General features: G+C 40.0%; 1 protein-coding gene across 7 annotated transcripts in view; it reads right to left on the bottom strand.

Annotated features, from left to right (window-relative positions):
* CDK14 (cyclin dependent kinase 14) overlaps positions 1 to 18,179 on the bottom strand; it is a 683,048-nt gene that overhangs the window by 99,198 nt on the left and 565,671 nt on the right. For all 7 annotated transcript variants that reach the window (XM_088833154.1, XM_055420391.2, XM_055420393.2 and 4 more), the window contains 2 exons: positions 10,780 to 10,919; positions 3,559 to 3,702 (listed from right to left, as the gene is read on the bottom strand). In XM_088833154.1, the coding sequence (XP_088689280.1) occupies positions 3,587 to 3,702; positions 10,780 to 10,919 (256 nt within the window). In that variant the 3' untranslated portion in view covers positions 3,559 to 3,586. The remainder of the gene's footprint in view (positions 1 to 3,558; positions 3,703 to 10,779; positions 10,920 to 18,179) is intronic.

Here is an 18,179-nt window from a genome sequence, read left to right as displayed (position 1 = left end):
AATAGTTGGGCACTGTGGTATAGGAGAAAAACTAAGACCTGAAATCAGAAGTGATACAATGCATTTTCCATATTTACCTCTGTCTAAAATCACTGTGGATGCTGATTGCAACCATGAAATTAAAAGAAGCTTACTCCTAGACCAACCTAGATAGCATATTAAAAAGCAGAGACATTACTTTGCCAACAAAGGTCCGTCTAGTCAAGGCTAGGGTTTTTCCTGTGGTCATGTATGGATGTGAGAGTTGGACTGTGAAGAAAGCTGATCGCCGAAGAATTGATGTTTTTGAACTGTGGTGTTGGAGAAGACTCTTGAGAGTTCCTTGTACTGAAAGGAGATCCAACCAGTCCATTCTAAAGGAGATCAATCCTGGGTGTTCACTGGAAGGACTGATGCTAAAGCTGAAACTGCAATACTTTGGCCACCTCATGCGACAAGTTGACTCACTGGAAAAGACTCTGATGCTGGGAAAGGTTGGGGGCGGGAGGAGAAGGGGACTACAGAGAATGAGATGGCTGGATGGCATCACCGACTCTGTGGACATGAGTTTGAGTGAACTCCGGGAGTTGGTGATGGACAGGGAGGCCTGGCGTGCTGTGACTCATGGGGTCGCAGAGAGTCGGACACGACTGAGCGACTCAACTGAACTGAACTGAACTGAACTCCCCAACAAAGGTCCGTCTAGTCAAGGCTATGGTTTTTCCAGTGGTCATGTATGGATGTGAGAGTTGGACTGTGAAGAAAGCTGATCACTGAAGAATTGATGCTTTTGAACTGTGGTGCTGGAGAAGACTCTTGAGTGTCCCTTGGACTGCAAGGAGATCCAACCAGTCCATTCTAAAGGAGATCAATCCTGGGTGTTCATTGGAAGGACTGATGCTAAAGCTGAAACTCCAATACTTTGGCCAGCTCATGCGACGAGCTGACTCACTGGAAAAGAGTCTGATGCTGGGAAGGATTGGGGGCAGGAGGAGACGGGGACGACAGAGAATGAGATGGCTGGACGGCATCACCGACTTGATGGACATGAGTTTGAGTGAACTCCGGGAGTTGGTGATGGACAGGGAGGCCTGGCATGCTGTGATTCATGGGGTCGCAAAGAGTCGGACACGACTGAGCGACTGAACTGAACTCCCCAAAGAAAGGTAGTTAAAATGCTAGATTACAGTCTGAGCCTCTGTGAGCCCTCAACCTCTTCCCTCTTCCTCTTTTCCCCAATCTCTCTAAGGTTTATAAAGAATTAGGACATTTCAGGAAAATTTAAGATGCCACAGATTGCTCTAAACAATTAGTTCATCAACATCAAAATCTAGGGAAATATATATTTTCCTTACAATACCCTTATTTATGTAGACTTTTGACTCTATAATGTCTGCAATATAGACATTGATATTCAGCTATTGATCAGAATCAGCTCCACTATGCAGGATGTCTTAGGCCAATATACAGGCTATGTTATTTAATCTCTAAGATAAACCCATTTGATTAATGTAAAACCCTACAAAGGCAAAAAATTAAAGTGATTTCTTTTTTTTTTTTTTGCTGACAGAAAACTCTTAAAATCCAACTTCCATGCAGCTTTTCTGAGAAAAAAAAATTAGATGTTTCCTCAATATAATGTTGAATCAAACTGAGGCATTTGGATTTCAAAGAAAACAACAAAGACAATAATGATAATAATATTAAAGCTTTAAAAGTTGATGTGAAAAAGACAAAATTCATAGAGAATATATTTATAGTATTATTGGATAATTCTAGAAGAGGTTCTAGATATATTCTCGAATCTAGTTTAAAAATCATACTACAAAGAAAAATCATCTTTGCAAAGGCTTTTGAATATCGATGACTAGTTCTAAACAGCTCTTCAAAATCCTTTTTTGCTTAGCAATTTTTGAGACCTTATGGGCAACGCTTCTGTCCAGCGAGCCTGGTTTAATTTATATGGAAAAGCTGACTTAAAGCACATTCTAGCAGTTTTGACTGGCCAGGCTCAGTTCAGAGAGACATCCAAAGAGCACAGAAGAAAGGATACAGCCTTGCGATGGAAATTCAGGCTTGTGTGTGCGTGTGTGTGTGTGTGTGCGTGTGCGTGCATGTGTGTGCGTGTATGAGGCAGCAGCACAAATGAAGTTCACGTTTCGTTTTGCTCTACTGAAACCCTCATGAATTAAAACCATTCTCAGAACCAGGGGATAACTGGTCAAAAATGCAGCCCCATGCTTTGTCTGACCAACTGAAGAGAGACTGTAAATGCTGCTGGGCAAATAAAGCTATGCTTCTTGGTAGCTTTTTATCCAACAGAGGGAAATAACCAGAAGAAGGAAGACTCTTACTCTTATAAATGATATGGCAAGTCTACTAGAAATACTTCCTGACTGGCATTTATACACCATCTTTTATCAATCTGGGAATCTACTTGCCAATCATTCATAAATCACCACCAAACTCCTGAGAGGCCAAGACTGACCCCCACATTCATTGAGAGTCCTCAAAAGCTGAGTCCAGTGGTATTGACTAATCACCCAGTAGACAATGTGGACAATTAATCTTCTGATAGTTCAGCCTGTTAATATATTTCAAATCAAGAGTGAGGGGAAGAAAGAGGAGCTCCGAGAACACTGTCTGTACCTTTGGATTCACTGGAACATTTAATGACTGAACAGTGAGGCGAGCAAGTGACATCCGGGCCAGCAAATAAAAGCCTTCCCCACAAAAGAGCTGATTCTCTATTTACTTCAGAGCTATGCTGCATTAAACAAAAAGGTATATATCAGCATACACCTCCAAATAACCCAGACATTCCCAACTGGCAATAAAGACACAGCCTTTTCAGAGGTTGCCAGCTTATGCTTGTTTTTGTAAATTCCTATGTGATAACCACTGGGACAGTCTGACATGCTTAGAGATTGTCTCATTTAGGTTCTACTTTCCATCTGCAGAATAGCAGAGGTCAAAGAGTCAGAAAGAAGGAAAAGAAAAGGTTCACCTTGATAAGGATTGTATAAGGGGCCACGCAGGAATCAGAAGGGGGTGAAGTGACCCAAATGGCCACTAAGCAAACCTAGGGAGCCCATGTCCTTTTCAAAGGAGGTAAACAGTTCAGCTATACACACAAACATCTGGCAGGAATGTCAGTGCAATATTGCTAGAGTTGCTGATTTTTTAAGAAAAGCCAGAAATCTACACATCGTGTAAAATTACCCAATTTGAAAATGAGAGCAACCAAGGAAAAAAAAATTGCATGGGCCACACACAGTAGGTCTGTGACTTAGATATCCTCCAAGATTAACCATTTCTAACCTCAGTGAAGAATGTGTGAGTAGGAAAATGATTTGCTTATGACTAAAATGTCTTGCCTATGCCTATATAAATAAAATACCATTTTGTTCAGAATCCAGAAGGTGTCTAAAAATATGGAAATGACTTAAACTTGTAATGAAGGCCATAATGAACATAAAAGAGTCACAGGTAGAAAAAAATAAACCTGAAATATTTCATCTGAAAGATCGACGTGGTGTCTTTTCACAATTATTGTCCAAGTGGAGTAGATCATCCTACCTGTGCTCTCTTGAGAATGCTGTGTGCATCAGTGCTTGCTATTTGATAGACTTTTCCCATAACTATTGTTTTTCCCAAAGGTCCTCATGCTTTCTCCGGCTTCTGGTTGCAATCTTACGTTTGGGACGGTAAAAATAGAAGACACTGTGGACAGAAAAAAAAGTTTCCATTTATATATTTATAATCTTCTCTTTCAAAGAGTGAGGTTGAAATGCAATGCTGGATGTCCAGGACATGAAACAAAATGGAATGCACTGGTCTTTGAAACTGTCAAGTTGCCACTGCCCCACACAAACACACAGATTTACACACACATATGACAGGACAGTCTGACTTCCCCTCCACACCACAGCTCAGTTTACCTCTCACATTTCTCTGATCTAGAACAATTAGCTTGAATTTGGAAATGAAATATTTTGCCCTTTCTTTGTGCCATTCTTCCATTCATTGTTTGGAGAAGTGTCTATTGAGCCCCATACTGTTTCAGGCTTTCAGAATCCTGTAGTGTATAAATCAGAAGGAAAAGAAACTCTGGTGCTTGCAGACTTCATTTAGGGGAAACAGATGATAAATGGGCCTTAGGAAGCATCACTATGAACAAAGCTAGTGGAGGTGATGGAATTCCAGTTGAGCTATTTCAAATCCTAAAAGATGATGCTGTGAAAGTGCTGCACTCAATATGCCAGCAAATTTGGACAACTCAGCAGTGGCCACAGGATGGGAAAAGGTCAGTTTTCATTCCAATCCCAAAGAAAGACAATGCCAAAGAATGCTGAAACTACCGCACAATTGCACTCATCTCTCACGCTAGTAAAGTCATGCTCAAAATTCTCCAAGCCAGGCTTCAACAGTACATGAACCATGAACTTCCAGATGTTCAAGTTGGATTTAGAAAAGGCAGAGGAACCAGAGATCAAATTGCCAACATCTGCTGGATCATCAAAAAAGCAAGAGAATTCCAAAAAATTTTTTTGAAACTACTTCTGCCTTATAGACTATGCCAAAGTCTTTGATTGTATGGACCAACAACAAACTCTGGAAAATTCTTAAAAAGATGGGACTACCAGACCACCTGACCTGCCTCTTGAGAAATCTGTATGCAGGTTAGGAAGCAACGGTTAGAATTGGACAAGGAATAACAGACTGGTTACAAATCAGGAAAGGAGTATGTCAAGGCTGTATATTGTCACCCTGCTTATTTAACTTATATGCATCATGAGAAATGCTGGGCTGGATGAAGCACAAGCTGGAATCAAGATTGATTCCAGGGAGAAATATCAATAACCTCATGCAGATGACACCACCCTTATGGCAGAAAGTGAAGAAGAACTAAAGAGCCTCTTGATGAAGGTGAAAGACAAGAGTGAAAAAGTTGGCTTAAAGTTCAACATTCAGAAAACTAAGATCATGATATCTGGCCCATTACTTCATGGCAAATAGATGGGAAAACAGTGGAAACAGTGGCAGACTTTATTTTCTTGGGCTCCAAAATCACTGCAGATGGTGATTGCAGCCATGAAATTAAAAAACACTTGCTCCTGGGAAGAAAAGTTATGACCAATCTAGACAGCATATTAAAAAGCAGAGACACTACTTTGCCAACAAAGGTCCATCTAGTCAAAGCTATGATTTTTCCAATAGTCATGTATAGATGTGAGAGCTGGACTATAAAGAAAGCTGAGCACCTAAGAATTGATGCTTTTGAACTGTGGTGTTGGAGAAGACTCTTGAGAGTCCCTTGGACTGCAAGGAGATCCAACCAGTCCATCCTAAAGGAGATCAATCCTGAGTGTTCATTGAAAGGGCTGACTTGAAGCTGAAACTCCAGCACTTTGGCCACCTGATGCAAAGAACTGACTCATTTGAAAAGACCCTGATGCTGGGAAAGATTGAGGGCAGGAGGAGAAGGGGACAACAGAGGCTGAGATGGTTGGATGGTATCACCGACTCAATGGATATAAGTTTGGGTAAACTCCAGGAGTTGGTGATGGATACGGAGGCCTGGTATGCTGCAATCCATGGGGGTCACAAAGAGTCAGACACAACTGAGCGACTGAACTGAACTGAACTGATGATAAATACTTGGACAAATAAATCAACTGGTTCTAAGTGTTATGAAGAAAAATAAAGCAGGGACAAGAAACAGGAAGTGCTGGGGTGGAAGCGGGTCAGTGAAAGCTTCCCAGGTAAGGTACCTTTGAGCAGAGACCCAAAAAAGGTGAGAGGGCAAGTCACAGAAAAATCTAGAGGAAGATCAAGGATGAACTGAAGAAAGAGCAAACATCAAAGCCTTTCTAAGGAGAAGCAGGCAAAATAATTAGGAGGTTACTGTAAAAATGCAGGTGACAGACGATGGTAGGTGACATGTGGTAGGTGATGGCAGGGGAGAAGTTAGGATGGTCTACTGATCTACTCTGAAGGTATGCTAACAGGGTCTACGGAAGAACTGGGCTTGGGTGAAACAAAAGAAGAATCAAGGGTAACTTCCAACAACTGGAAGAATGACATTGCCATTTATGAACAATGTAAAGACTACAAAACGAGCAAGTCTGGGGGAAAAGATAAGGAGTTCAGTTTTGGTAATATGAAGCTGGAGATGCCTACTAGACATCCAAATGGAGATGTTAAGTAGGAGCTGGATATGAAAGTCCGGAATCAAGGAAGATGGGCCTGGAGATTGAAATTTGGAAGCTGTCAGTATACACAGATGATATCCTAATCATGAGATTAAATGAGATCATCTGAGCTCTCAGGAGTATATGCAGATAGGAAGATCTGAGGATTAAGCCCCAGGGCATTCTAAGAGTGAGAGGTCTGGCAGATGAGAAGTCTGCAAAGGAGTATGAAAAGAAATGTTTAAAGGAGTCCTGGAAACCAAGTGAAGGAGGGGATGGTGGTCAATTGTGAATTACGCTGAAGGGTCAAGATGAGGGCTGGGGAAAGATCCATGGACAGAGCCTGAAATCAACAGCTGTGGCATCTTGAGTGCGAAAGTTTGGCACAAAAGGGTTTAAGAGAAAATGGAAGTATAGAAACTGGAGCAGTGAATATATTTGAACAGGGTGAGTTTTATTTTTAAAAAGATGGCATGGAGACCCATTCATGGCATGATGTTGTTTTAGGATAATATATAGGACATATGTAGGAATAAGCCAGAAACCCTACCAACAGAAGAGCTGGAAAGGTCCTCAGGGATCACTGTGTCTCTAAATGAGAAGATGGAAACCCACAGAGACTAAGGCGTTTGTCCAAAGTTGCCTGGCTAGTTAATAGTGGAGCTGAAGCTATAAAGCTAGAGTCCAGGTGGTCTGATTCCCAGTTCAATGCTCCTCATACTGCACCAATTTGTTGGCCTTCTTTTACTGTAGATCTGAGTTTCGTGAATTAGCAAATGAATGTAATAAAATCAAGGACTCTGTGCTATGAAGTGTATTTTGTTCATTTACTTTGACAAGGGTAGTTCAGCTTCAATAATTTATGTAACTTGATAGTATACACAGGAGAATGCCCTGTGGTGTATTTGGGAAAAGTAATGAATTTCTTCTAAATCAGCCCTCGATTTACTTCCCTGCAATTAAATCTTTGTGAAGAAGTGGAGCAAGGCTGCTGGGGTTTGGGGATAGAGGGAGAATGACAGGGTGTCACTAGAATTAGCCAGCTTTAACCGTCAGATCCCCAGGTAACTATCATAATTCTTGCTTGATGAATCTATAATTCCTTCTTCAGTGGCACACTAATAATTACTTCTAAATTTTGGTATTATGTGAACTGGTGAGGTTTTAAGGACTAGCACAATAAAGATATTATATTGTTATACGTTCTTCCAAAGCAAATAACAGTCTGGCATCAGCATATAACTTCATTTTTATAAGAATTCATGGAATGACTGCAGGGCTCTGTGTAACCAAGGTTCTAATAACATTTGATACTCATCTCGAAAGGTCTGCTACATTAAAAGTAGGCCAAGAAGGCTGGAGCCACTTTGAACTTAGTTTTGTTACAGTCTGCTCTTCACCTGGGTTTGCTTTCTGCTGGCATAAGTGTTTTCTTTTTGTGGACATTCTTTTCTTTTTTTTTTTTTTTACAGAAAATGCCATGATCTATCTTTAAGAATGTGACACTGTGGACTTAACTGTATTCCTCCAAAATTCAAACCCTGGAGTCCCATTGTGATACGTTTTTAGAGATGAGGTCTTTGGGTAGATCTTTGGGTAGAAATTAGGGTTAGATGCAGTCATGAGAGTGTGGCCCTTAGCGTGAGATTAGTGGCTTTATATGAAAAGGAAGAGAGAGAGATGTCACGGTTTTTCTCTCTCTGCCATGTGATGATAAGGGAGGTGGCTGTCTCATCGGGGACCTTGATTTTGCAAACACCTTGATCTTGAACTTCTAGCCTTCAGAAATGTGAGAAATAAATGTTTATTGTTTAAGCCCCAGTCTAAGTTACATTGTTATTGCAGCCTGAGCAGATTATGTATTAAAGTGAGTTTCCTAAAATTGATCAGCCTAAACCATGACTTGGCTGCTAAGACAATCCATTTATTGGTTCTGCAACACTTCTTTTCAGATGGCCCTCTTTCCAAATCTCCTTGAAAAGGAGGATATGAGGATACTGGCACTGCTGCTGCTGCTGCCACTTGCCAGGTGGTGAACTTTTACAAGACTCCACATTAACATAAAGTTTAATTATAAGAATTTCAAGAACTTCTAAATACAGTCTGCAGAATATTAACCTAGATAACAGTCACCAAAACCAGTCATTTCACTTAAAAAGAAACTAGTTCCCAAAGTCTCCAGAGCCTAGAAATTCTTTGTTTTGTAAACATGTTTACAAGGACGACCACGTTGTTCGAGGTGGAAATGACTGTGGTATTTAAGACTGGGATTGTCCTTTCTTGCGACTGGATTTATGCTTCATAATGATTATCTACTAGACACAGAAATAGCATTTCTGTAACTCGAAATTGTTACCGGAGGCATTTAGCAGAATCTTGCTTGAAAAATATAATGATTTTTCATCTTTATTCTCCCCCCTTCAAAAGGTTTCACTGCCCCTGATGTTTAACGTTATGCAAAGGCGTGTTTCTGCCAATGAATATCGCCTTATGGTTATGCTTCTGCAAATAGCCTGCTGTGAGCTGATAAAGGGATTAATGCAGCCAAAATTCTTAATCTGTGAAATTACAAATTAAATTCTCATATTAAAAATACCACCCTGAGGTATTTTTTGTGGTTTTAATTCCCCTCTGGTGTTCTGCATACACTGTGCTTGTTAATGATGGGGACAAGGCTGTCTCTGTTGGCGGCCTGCTGCCGAGTGATAATGTGGAGGCATTTACTTCCTGATAGAAACTGGATTTAACCACCGGCTGATAACTAAGTGGCAAGTGGGTAATAAGTCCATATTAACAAAAAAGTACTACTACAGAATTCAGAATTCATAGACCATCAAAATCCTGGCTTAAACTCAATCATCAAGTCAGATGGGATTGAGATGTCACCAAGCAGGAGTGCTATCAAGTTACAAGTTATACTAAAGGGGAAAACAAATCATGTGTTTGAATTCGATGAGCCATAAACTAATGAGTCCATTGGCATCATTTTTTATTTTCAGTATGGGAAGATGTGTCACCAATTGATTATTTTTCTATAGGGATTTCATCTTTAATATTTTTTTTAATGGGGATAGCAATAGTAATGATCAATGGGTAGACTATTGGAAAGTAAGTAGGGAATATGGGATAATATGGACTTGGAATAGATAAACTACTGATGAAGATTTCCAGTATAGGATAATAGTGGATTAATACATCTATAGTCACTTTAGAGTTAAAAAAAAGTAATTAGAATTCAATGTGAGATATCAGAGAAGATTTAGGGTAGGAACACCCTTGAGTTGTTACCTGGGATTTAGTTGCCAAATAAAAGGTTACTGTTGTCAAAGAGATTCCAGTGCTATCATTGGGGGAAGTCTAAAGTCTAAGAGAATACAGACATAACTTTTATGTATGGTGCATGTGTGCTAAGTTGCTTCAGGCATGTCTGACTCTTTGTGACTCTATTGACCATAGCCCACCAGACTCCTCTGTTCATGGGATTCTCCAGGCAAGAATCTTGGAGTGGGTTGCCATGCCCTTCTCCAGGGGATCTTCCCAATTTAGGGATCATCGAACCTGCATCTCTTCTGTCTTCTGCACTGGCAGGAAGGTTCTTTACCACCAGTGCAACCTGGGAAGCCCATGTCCATGGTAAGTGACGTATATTCAAGAATTAATAATGATATTATGAACATCCATCCATATATGCAGTATATGAATTTTTAAGGCAATAAGAAAAGAGGATGAGAAGAAACATCTCTCACTGGCACTTGGAAAGAATGTATCACCACTGAACAAAAGTGTTCTTACTGCAACAGCATTTTGCAAAATTTCACAAGAATTTTGTTTCACACTTTGGAAGAAAGATGAGATCCTCCCAGTCATAAATCCTCCCCCAAATATTTAAAATGTAATTGGAAAAGGCTGTGTAAATATGAACACTTGTAAAAACAAAACAAAAACCCACCCAGGAATGTGTTTTGTTTTAAAAGACCCAGAGAAGAACTCTGTATGAATACCAAGAGCATTTGTAGTTAAAATGAATTACATGTCTTCAGTTCCTACATGTCAATTCAGTGCATTAGCCAATTGCCAACTCTGTTCGTCAGCTCACTACATAGCAGCCCTTTTTAAGGTTATTGTTACAAGCAAGATAGTCTCTGAGAATCAAACAGAAATGAATCATTTCTACTCTGTGTTCTGCAGCCAGTTAAAAAGTACTGTACGCATAAAGTACTAAATATGTAAATCATATTTTCCTTCTCCTTTATGACTGCTCAGATCATTTTTTTTGGACACACACATAATCAAATACAAAGACATGCAGCTGCTGACTGCAGAGCAGAGATAGCAAAATAAGGAATCCATTTTCTTCCTGTGTCTGGTAAGCTCACAATTGAATGGCAGGATTCTACTAAATATATATGCACACCACCTCCCTTCCCCCATTCCATCTCTCTCTCTTTGCATATGTACACACACACACGTGTAATGCATATATTAACATAAACAAGCATAATATTACAGAAGAATAAACATGTGAACCCCTCTACACGTATGTTACACAGAGACGCTAAAATCATGCCCCGGCTTCAATTAGATGTTTCAAACTTGTCATACTCACTATCGGTCAGTTCCCATAGCCGTGGGGGTAGGTCACTAAAATACTCATGGCTCAAGGCAGCCTGAGCTGATAGTCTGTTCTTTGGGGAACACTGAAGGAGCTTGGAGGCCAGATCTTCTGCATGATTCACATAGCTGAGCCTGAAAACACAAGCAAAAAAGGGAGAAATCAGAACAAACAGAAAGTCCAAGTAAGACATGCTGTTGTTTAGTTACTAAGTCGTGTCTGACTCTTTGGACCCCATGGACTGCAGCATGCCAGGCTTCCCTGTTCTTCACTATCTCCTGGAATTTGCTTAAACTTATGTCCATCGAGTCAGAGATGTCATGCAAACATCTCATCCTCTGTCTCCTGCTTCTCCTCCCGCCCTCAGTCTTTCCCAGCATGAGGGTCTTTTCCAGCGAGTCAACTCTTGGCATCAGGTCGCCAAAGTATTGGAGTTTCAGCTTCAGCATCAGTGCTTCCAATGAATATTCAGGGTTGATTTCCTTAAGGATTGAGACATGAGGCTCACCTAATTTTTCTGGGCTTATTTATTCCCAGACAAGAAAACAAGTTAAATTGGCCTTTGAAAGTAAAAAGAAGCAGACTTCACAGTAGTTCTTAAAGTATCTGTTACTCTAAACCAGGTTTTATTCTTAGAATCCTCATTGATCTAACATATTTCTACTATGATCTGAGGGTTGATGTTTTCAAGATAGAATTAGGTCCCAGGGTAGAAAATTTCAGAACATAATTTATCAAATAGTAGCCAGAATTTGTTCAGAGAGTATACATACTGCATACACATCTGGATATATTTACAAGGAAATTAATATAAAATAACCAGGAGAATTAAAATAAATCTTCTTAAACTCTCTAGTTACTAAAGTTAGTTTTCCTTGAAAAATTTACATTTTCTTACATTGAATGAAAAATTATTGGAATAAATGCCCTTTCAGATATTAACAACTGTAGTATTAATGTGCAGGTTAACAGAGGGGATGAGCTTAAACCATATGGGACTGAATCAATTTGAGTTGACCTTTAAAACAACAGTAGATAGAAAATATGTGTCTCAAGATTACCAAAAAAACAGGAGTAAAATCTCCCATGTACTTGAAAGTACAACTTTCAAATGAGTAGCAGACCACACTGTCCAGCCCAGTTTGTTTTTCAGGGAATCTCTTTTTCACTTCTCAGAGCAATCAAACCCAGAGAGTTAACCTAGAGATGATAGTTAAACTCTTCCTAAGAATGACTACCACTTAGGAGTAGTTGAACATGTGTCAAGCACATTTTTAGGCCCTTTTCACAAACTCTCATATTTACTATTTGGCAAGATAACTCTGTTTCCATCTTAACATCAGGGGGCGCTAAGTGGAAGTCAGAGAAGTTAATAAGTTGCCCAATTAGCAGGTTGAAAGGATTCGAATCCATCTAGAACTAGTTGACTCTAAAGTGGTGTGTATGTACCAAAACTCTCAGATCATTTCGAAAGGCTTTTACCCACAGATTCCAGAGTTTGTGCAGTAAGATGCAGTTAAGTACAGTGGCTCTGAGACAGCCGAAATAATGTGAAGAAAAGCTGCATCTGCTAGTGGGTATTCTTTCAAAAGCCCTGACGCTAAAAAAAAAATGCAATTAACCAATAAACATTTTTCCTCAATGACCAAAAATTCTCTCCTTTCCTCTCCTCAAGTATCTCTTAAGGGCTGATTGAAAATTATTAGTGGTGTGTGTGTAGGGAGGATGGATCAGGGGTGAGGAACAGGAAAAAAGGTCATGAGTTTGGGAAGAGGAAGAGGAAAGGAGGAGAGCAAAGGAAAATATTACAGTATCCAAAGATCCAGTCTAAGAGACCTTCTCTCTAAATCTTTGCAGGTGCAGGTCTCACTGATGGGGGTTCAGTGTTTGGCTGTTGCAAGGGATGTTTTTAAAAAACAGATCAGCGTATTGGTTTTAAATTCCTACCTGGCAAGGAGAAACCTGTCTAAAGGAAAAGGAGGCGTTCTTAAAATTCTCTGTGCTTTTTCTCTTTCTTTTAATAGGGTCCAGGACCATCCAAGTTATTCTTTGCTCTTACTAAGACTATTTCGCTAGTAAAAAATTTTCATTAATATGTTGCTAAACATCATATGCAAACTTTGAGATAGGGAGACTTCATGGTAAAAACTTCACTTATATTCAATGTATAGTTTATGTGTAATCACGGTGAATAACATATTGGTATCAGTTTTATACAGCTTTGATAAAACGCAACAACAGAGCCAGACTGAGAGCAGATATGCGTGTAGGCCTGACTCTGTTACAAGAGAGATGAACCACATCATGGCTGCAGTCCTTCCAGCTTCAACAGGCCATGAATCATGCTTGCAGCATGGCTTCACTATTTTGAAGAATGATAAGTATCTAGATTTAATGTAAATGCATAAATAATATTTAAGTATGATCAATTGATAATATTTATGATAAATATTTAGATTTAATGTATATACACCTGAATATAGGGAATTAATCAAGAAGACATTTCCCCTTCCCCAAATAGACCAAACTTGTTAATAAAGCCAATAAAACAATAAAATGCTTATTTGTGCTATTCAGTTTATGCACAAACACTTGGATTATCATATAAAATTTTAATTTGGAGAGTTTGCTCTATTGTATTTCAGGAGCCACTTTTTGGGCTTGCGTGGTGGCTCAGTGGTAAAGAATCCTCCTGCCAACGCAGGAGACGTGGGTTGGATCCCTGGTCCAGGAAGACCTCACAAGCCACGGAGCAGCTCAGCTGGTGTGCCACAACTACTCAGATTGTGCTCTAGAGCCCAGAAGCTCCACGAGCCACAACTACCGAAAGCTGTGTGCCCTGGAGTTTGTGCTCTGCAAATAAGACGCCACTGCAGTGAAAAGCCCAGGTCCCGCAACTAGGGCCGCCCCCGCTCACTGCAACTAGAGAAAAGCCTGACAGCAATGAAGACCCAGCACAGCCAGAAACAAATGACCATTTCTACTCCAACTCTCCACATGCACTGTCCACATCACAGTCTTCATCATTACCAGAACCCCTTTTTGAGTCCATTTAAATAGTCTGAGATATAATACTTCTGGGCTATCTTATTTGGAAGTTTTATCCCAAGCAATAAGTTCACTTTATCAGGATGTTAGAATGACTGTGGTTGTTTTCAGCCACCCATTGTGGTGGGAGCCAAGTCTTGTTTTCTATATTGTACAGTTGGGTAATTAAAAGCTTAGCTCTCTAGCACTGTTATCTCTTCCTGGTATATTCAGTTTTTAATCCTTCTATGATGACCTTGTTTATCTTTAATAAAGTCTTCTGAGCTAACATTCTTTTTTTCTTATTAAGGTAATGACCTCAGCTTGTTTGTTTAGTATTTGCCTGGTATGCCTTTTGTCACATTCTTTCATTATTTTACACCTGTAATTGTAAGGTGTCTCTCATAAACATTTCATAGCTAGGTTTATACAATTAAATAATCCCTGGCTTCTAAGGAGAAAATTTAGTCCATTTATATGTCATGATTACTTTACTGATATATTTGGAATTACTGCTACCATTTAAATCTTGCATCCTATTTTGTCCTGCTTTTATCTTTTCCCTCTTTCCCTACCTTCTTTGGATTGAGTTTTAAAATTCAGCATTTTCCATCTTCTATTTTAGAAGTTATACGTTCCATTTCCATGTGGTTACTAGTTATTCTTTCCTTTCCTTTTTGCATTTTAATATATTTATTTCAATGTTTAGAGTTGACCAGTAAGTTTCATAATTTGTATTGTGACAAATTATTTCTCCAAAGAACTATAATCATTCAACCCAAAGAGTATATATATGATTGAACTAACATCCATACACAGCACCATTTTACCAATTACATAATAAGACAAGCTATCAAGTGTACAAATATTAAGTTATACACCTCAACAGGAATATAAAATGTTAGACGTCTGCTCAATTTGTCAGCAGAAACAAATTTCTCCTTTTGTAAGAAAGACAGAAAGAAGCAAAAAAATTCACACTCTCTAACAACAATTGTAGGCAAACAATTTCCAATAAATACTGGAAAAAATTAAAGGATTTCAGAAATTTTGATTTAGAATTATTTTAGCTAAAACAACAGATCATGTCTACCTTTAAAAAAACATTGGCTAACCTACTGGGACTGTGAAGAAAGCTGAGCGCCAAAGAATTGATACTTTTGAACTGTGGTGTTGGAGAAGATTCTTGAGAGTCCCTTGGACTGCAAGAAGATCCAACCAGTCCATTCTAAAGGAGATCAGTCCTGGGTGTTCATTGGAAGGACTGATGCTAAAGCTGAAACTCCAATACTTTGGTCACCTCATGTAAAGAGTTGGCTCACTGGAAAAGACTCTGATGCTGGGAAGGATTGGGGGCGGGAGGAGAAGGGGATGGCGGAGAATGAGATGGCTGGATGGCATCACTGACTTGATGTACATGAGTCTGAGCGAACTCCGGGAGTTGGCGATGGACAGGGAGGCCTGGGAGTGCCGTGATTCATGAGGTCGCAAGGAGTCAGACACGACTGAGCGACTGAACTGAACTGAACTGAATGGGCATATTCCATATGTCCTACATGAGACAAACACAGTGTTTTGCCAAAAATACTTAATAGCTCACTCCTAGTCTTTTTTCAGGCCTTCTCTTTTAAGTTGCACCCCGAAGTGCAAACATTAAATTAATTTTAAGACATTTTGTCTGGAGACATTAAAGATATGTACTTCTGTACAATGTGGACTTTACATGAACTTTACAACCAGAGATTTGTGATTTTTAAAATGAAGCTTTTCATAACAACATGAAATGAAATTTATAGAAAGACATTAAAACCCTGATGCTGGGAAAGACTGAAGGCAAAAGGAGAAGGGTGCAGACAGAAGATGAGATGGTTAGACAGCGTTACTGACTCAAAGGACATGAATTTGAGTGCACTCCTGGATTTAGTAAAGGACAGGGGAACCTGGCATGCTCCTGGCATGGGGTCGCTGAGTCAGACGGGACTTAGCAACTGGACGACAACAACAAATTAAAAAATCAACATAAAATTTGATCAAAGGCCAACAATATCTGTGGTTATACAAATCTTATGTATACTGTTTTAAATATGGCAGATACAGACATAAAAGAGCAGGCAAGTAGCCATACAGGCCCTCCTATCAATGTCTGAAATGACTGAAGGGATAAACCACAGAGGACAGTTCCTGGGATTTTAATTATGCATGATATTAGAAACATACAAGTATCGTGCTGGGTATTTCAGCACCTAGTCTCTCTAAAATTCTTATGTATTGATAAGATTCTGGAATGGGAATAGATTTGAAGATTCATAACCCAATACTGCATGGTTTCAGGAAAGGTCAACTGATCAAAATGATAAGCATGCTTTAAATGCTGAACAGCAAAATTTTTTTGCTAAGTTTCCAAGCAAGTTGATCGTAATCCAAACACAGAGGCTGCAATTCTGCTAAGCTTGACGCCTGATAAAAATGCTTATCAATGCTCATATGAAAGCTTCATTAGACTTATCATTCACCAGATCTACATGTTGGCTAACACATACAACAAATTGGGTCCAGTCTAAAGTTCCAGTTCCAAGGAAATTAAGACATGGCGGAGTCCAGCCTTACTGACTACAACAGCAGAGTCTAAGACTGCTAGTATCTATGAAGTGCAGCTGGAGTTTAGAACAATACGTCCCCATATACAGAAGGTGCTTGTTTTTAAATCTCGGTTCCACTTTTGTTTCAGAAATTTTACTGCATCTTCATATTTCACTCTGCTTTCAATTAATGGGGCTTCCCTGGTGGCTCAGACAGTAAAGAATCTGCCTGCAATGTGGGAGAGCTGGGTTTGATTCCTGGATTGGGAAGATCCCCTGGAGGAGGGCAAGGCAACCCACTCTTGGACTTTTGAAGTCCCATGGACAGAGGACGAGGCGGGCTACAGTCCATAGGGTTGCAAAGAGTCGGACATGACTGAGCAACTAATACACTTTCAATTTATGCTAAGACAACAAACATTAGAGTTCTGCCCAGATCTGTAACACGCTGATAATTCTTTAGGAAACTTCATTTTTTTTGGACACACCACACAGATTGTGGGATCTTATTTCCCTGACCGAGGACTGAACCCTTGTACTCTGCACTGAAAGCACAGAGTCTTAACCACTGGAACGCCAGGGAAGTCCCAGGAAACTTCACTTTACAAGACATAACCAGTCATCCACAGTCTAGCTAGATGGCAATGCATCACCATTCTTCATGCAACCAAAAACTTGATGACTTTTCTCCACAAAAGCAGTATTGTAAGCTGCTTAACATATTCTTACCGTGTGCTAACACCACACTTTTTAAGTTCCTATGCACTGAAAGAGATGGGAATCCCAGACCACCTGACCTGCCTCTTGAGAAACCTGTACGCAGGTCAGGAAGCAACACTTAGAACTGGACATGGAAAAACAGACTGGTTCCAAATAGGAAAAGGAGTACGTCAAGATTGTATATTGTCACCCTGCTTATTTAACTTATATGCAGAGGGCATCATGAGAAACGCTGGGCTGGAAGAAGCACAAGCTGGAATCAAGACGGCCGGGAGAAATATCAATAACCTCAGATATGCAGATGGCACCACCCTTATGGCAGAAAGTGAAGAGGAACTAAAAAGCCTCTTGATGAAAGTGAAAGAGGAGAGTGAAAAGGTTGGCTTAAAGCTCAACATTCAGAAAACTAAGATCATGGCATCTGGTCCTATCACTTCATGGGAAATAGATGGGGAAACAGTGGAAACAGTATTTTGGGGGCTCCAAAATCACTGCAGATGGTGATTGCAGCCATGAAATTAAAAGACGCAAAGCTTACTCCTTGGAAGGAAGTTATGACCAATCTAGATAGCGTATTAAAAAGCAGAGACATTACTTTGCCAACCAAGGTCTGTCTAGTCAAGGCTATGGTTTTTCCAGTAGTCATGTATGGATGTGAGAGTTGGACTGTGAAGAAAGCTGAGCGCCGAAGAATTGATGCGTTTGAACTGTGGTGCTGGAGAAGACTCTTGAGAGTCCCTTGGACTGCAAGGAGATCCAACCAGTCCATCCTAAAGGAGATCAGTCCTGAGTGTTCATTGGAAGGACTTATTTGAAGCTGAAACTCCAATACTTTGGCCACCTCATGCAAAGAGCTGACTCATTGGAAAAGACCCTGATGCTGGGAAGGACTGGGGGCAGGAGGAGAAGGGGATGACAGAGGATGAGATAGCTGGATGGCATCAGTGACTCGATGGACATGAGTTTGGGTGGATTCCAGGAGTTGGTGATGGACAGGAAGGCCTGGCGTGCTGCGGAGAGTCAGACACGACTGAGAGACTGAACTGAACTGAACTGATGCATTTGTTA

The sequence above is a fragment of the Moschus berezovskii genome, chromosome 3 (assembly GCF_049115385.1).
Source record: "Moschus berezovskii isolate FMDL1 chromosome 3, NW_MosBer_1.0, whole genome shotgun sequence".
NCBI lineage: Eukaryota > Metazoa > Chordata > Mammalia > Artiodactyla > Moschidae > Moschus > Moschus berezovskii.
This window is presented reverse-complemented; position numbering and strand designations above follow the sequence as displayed.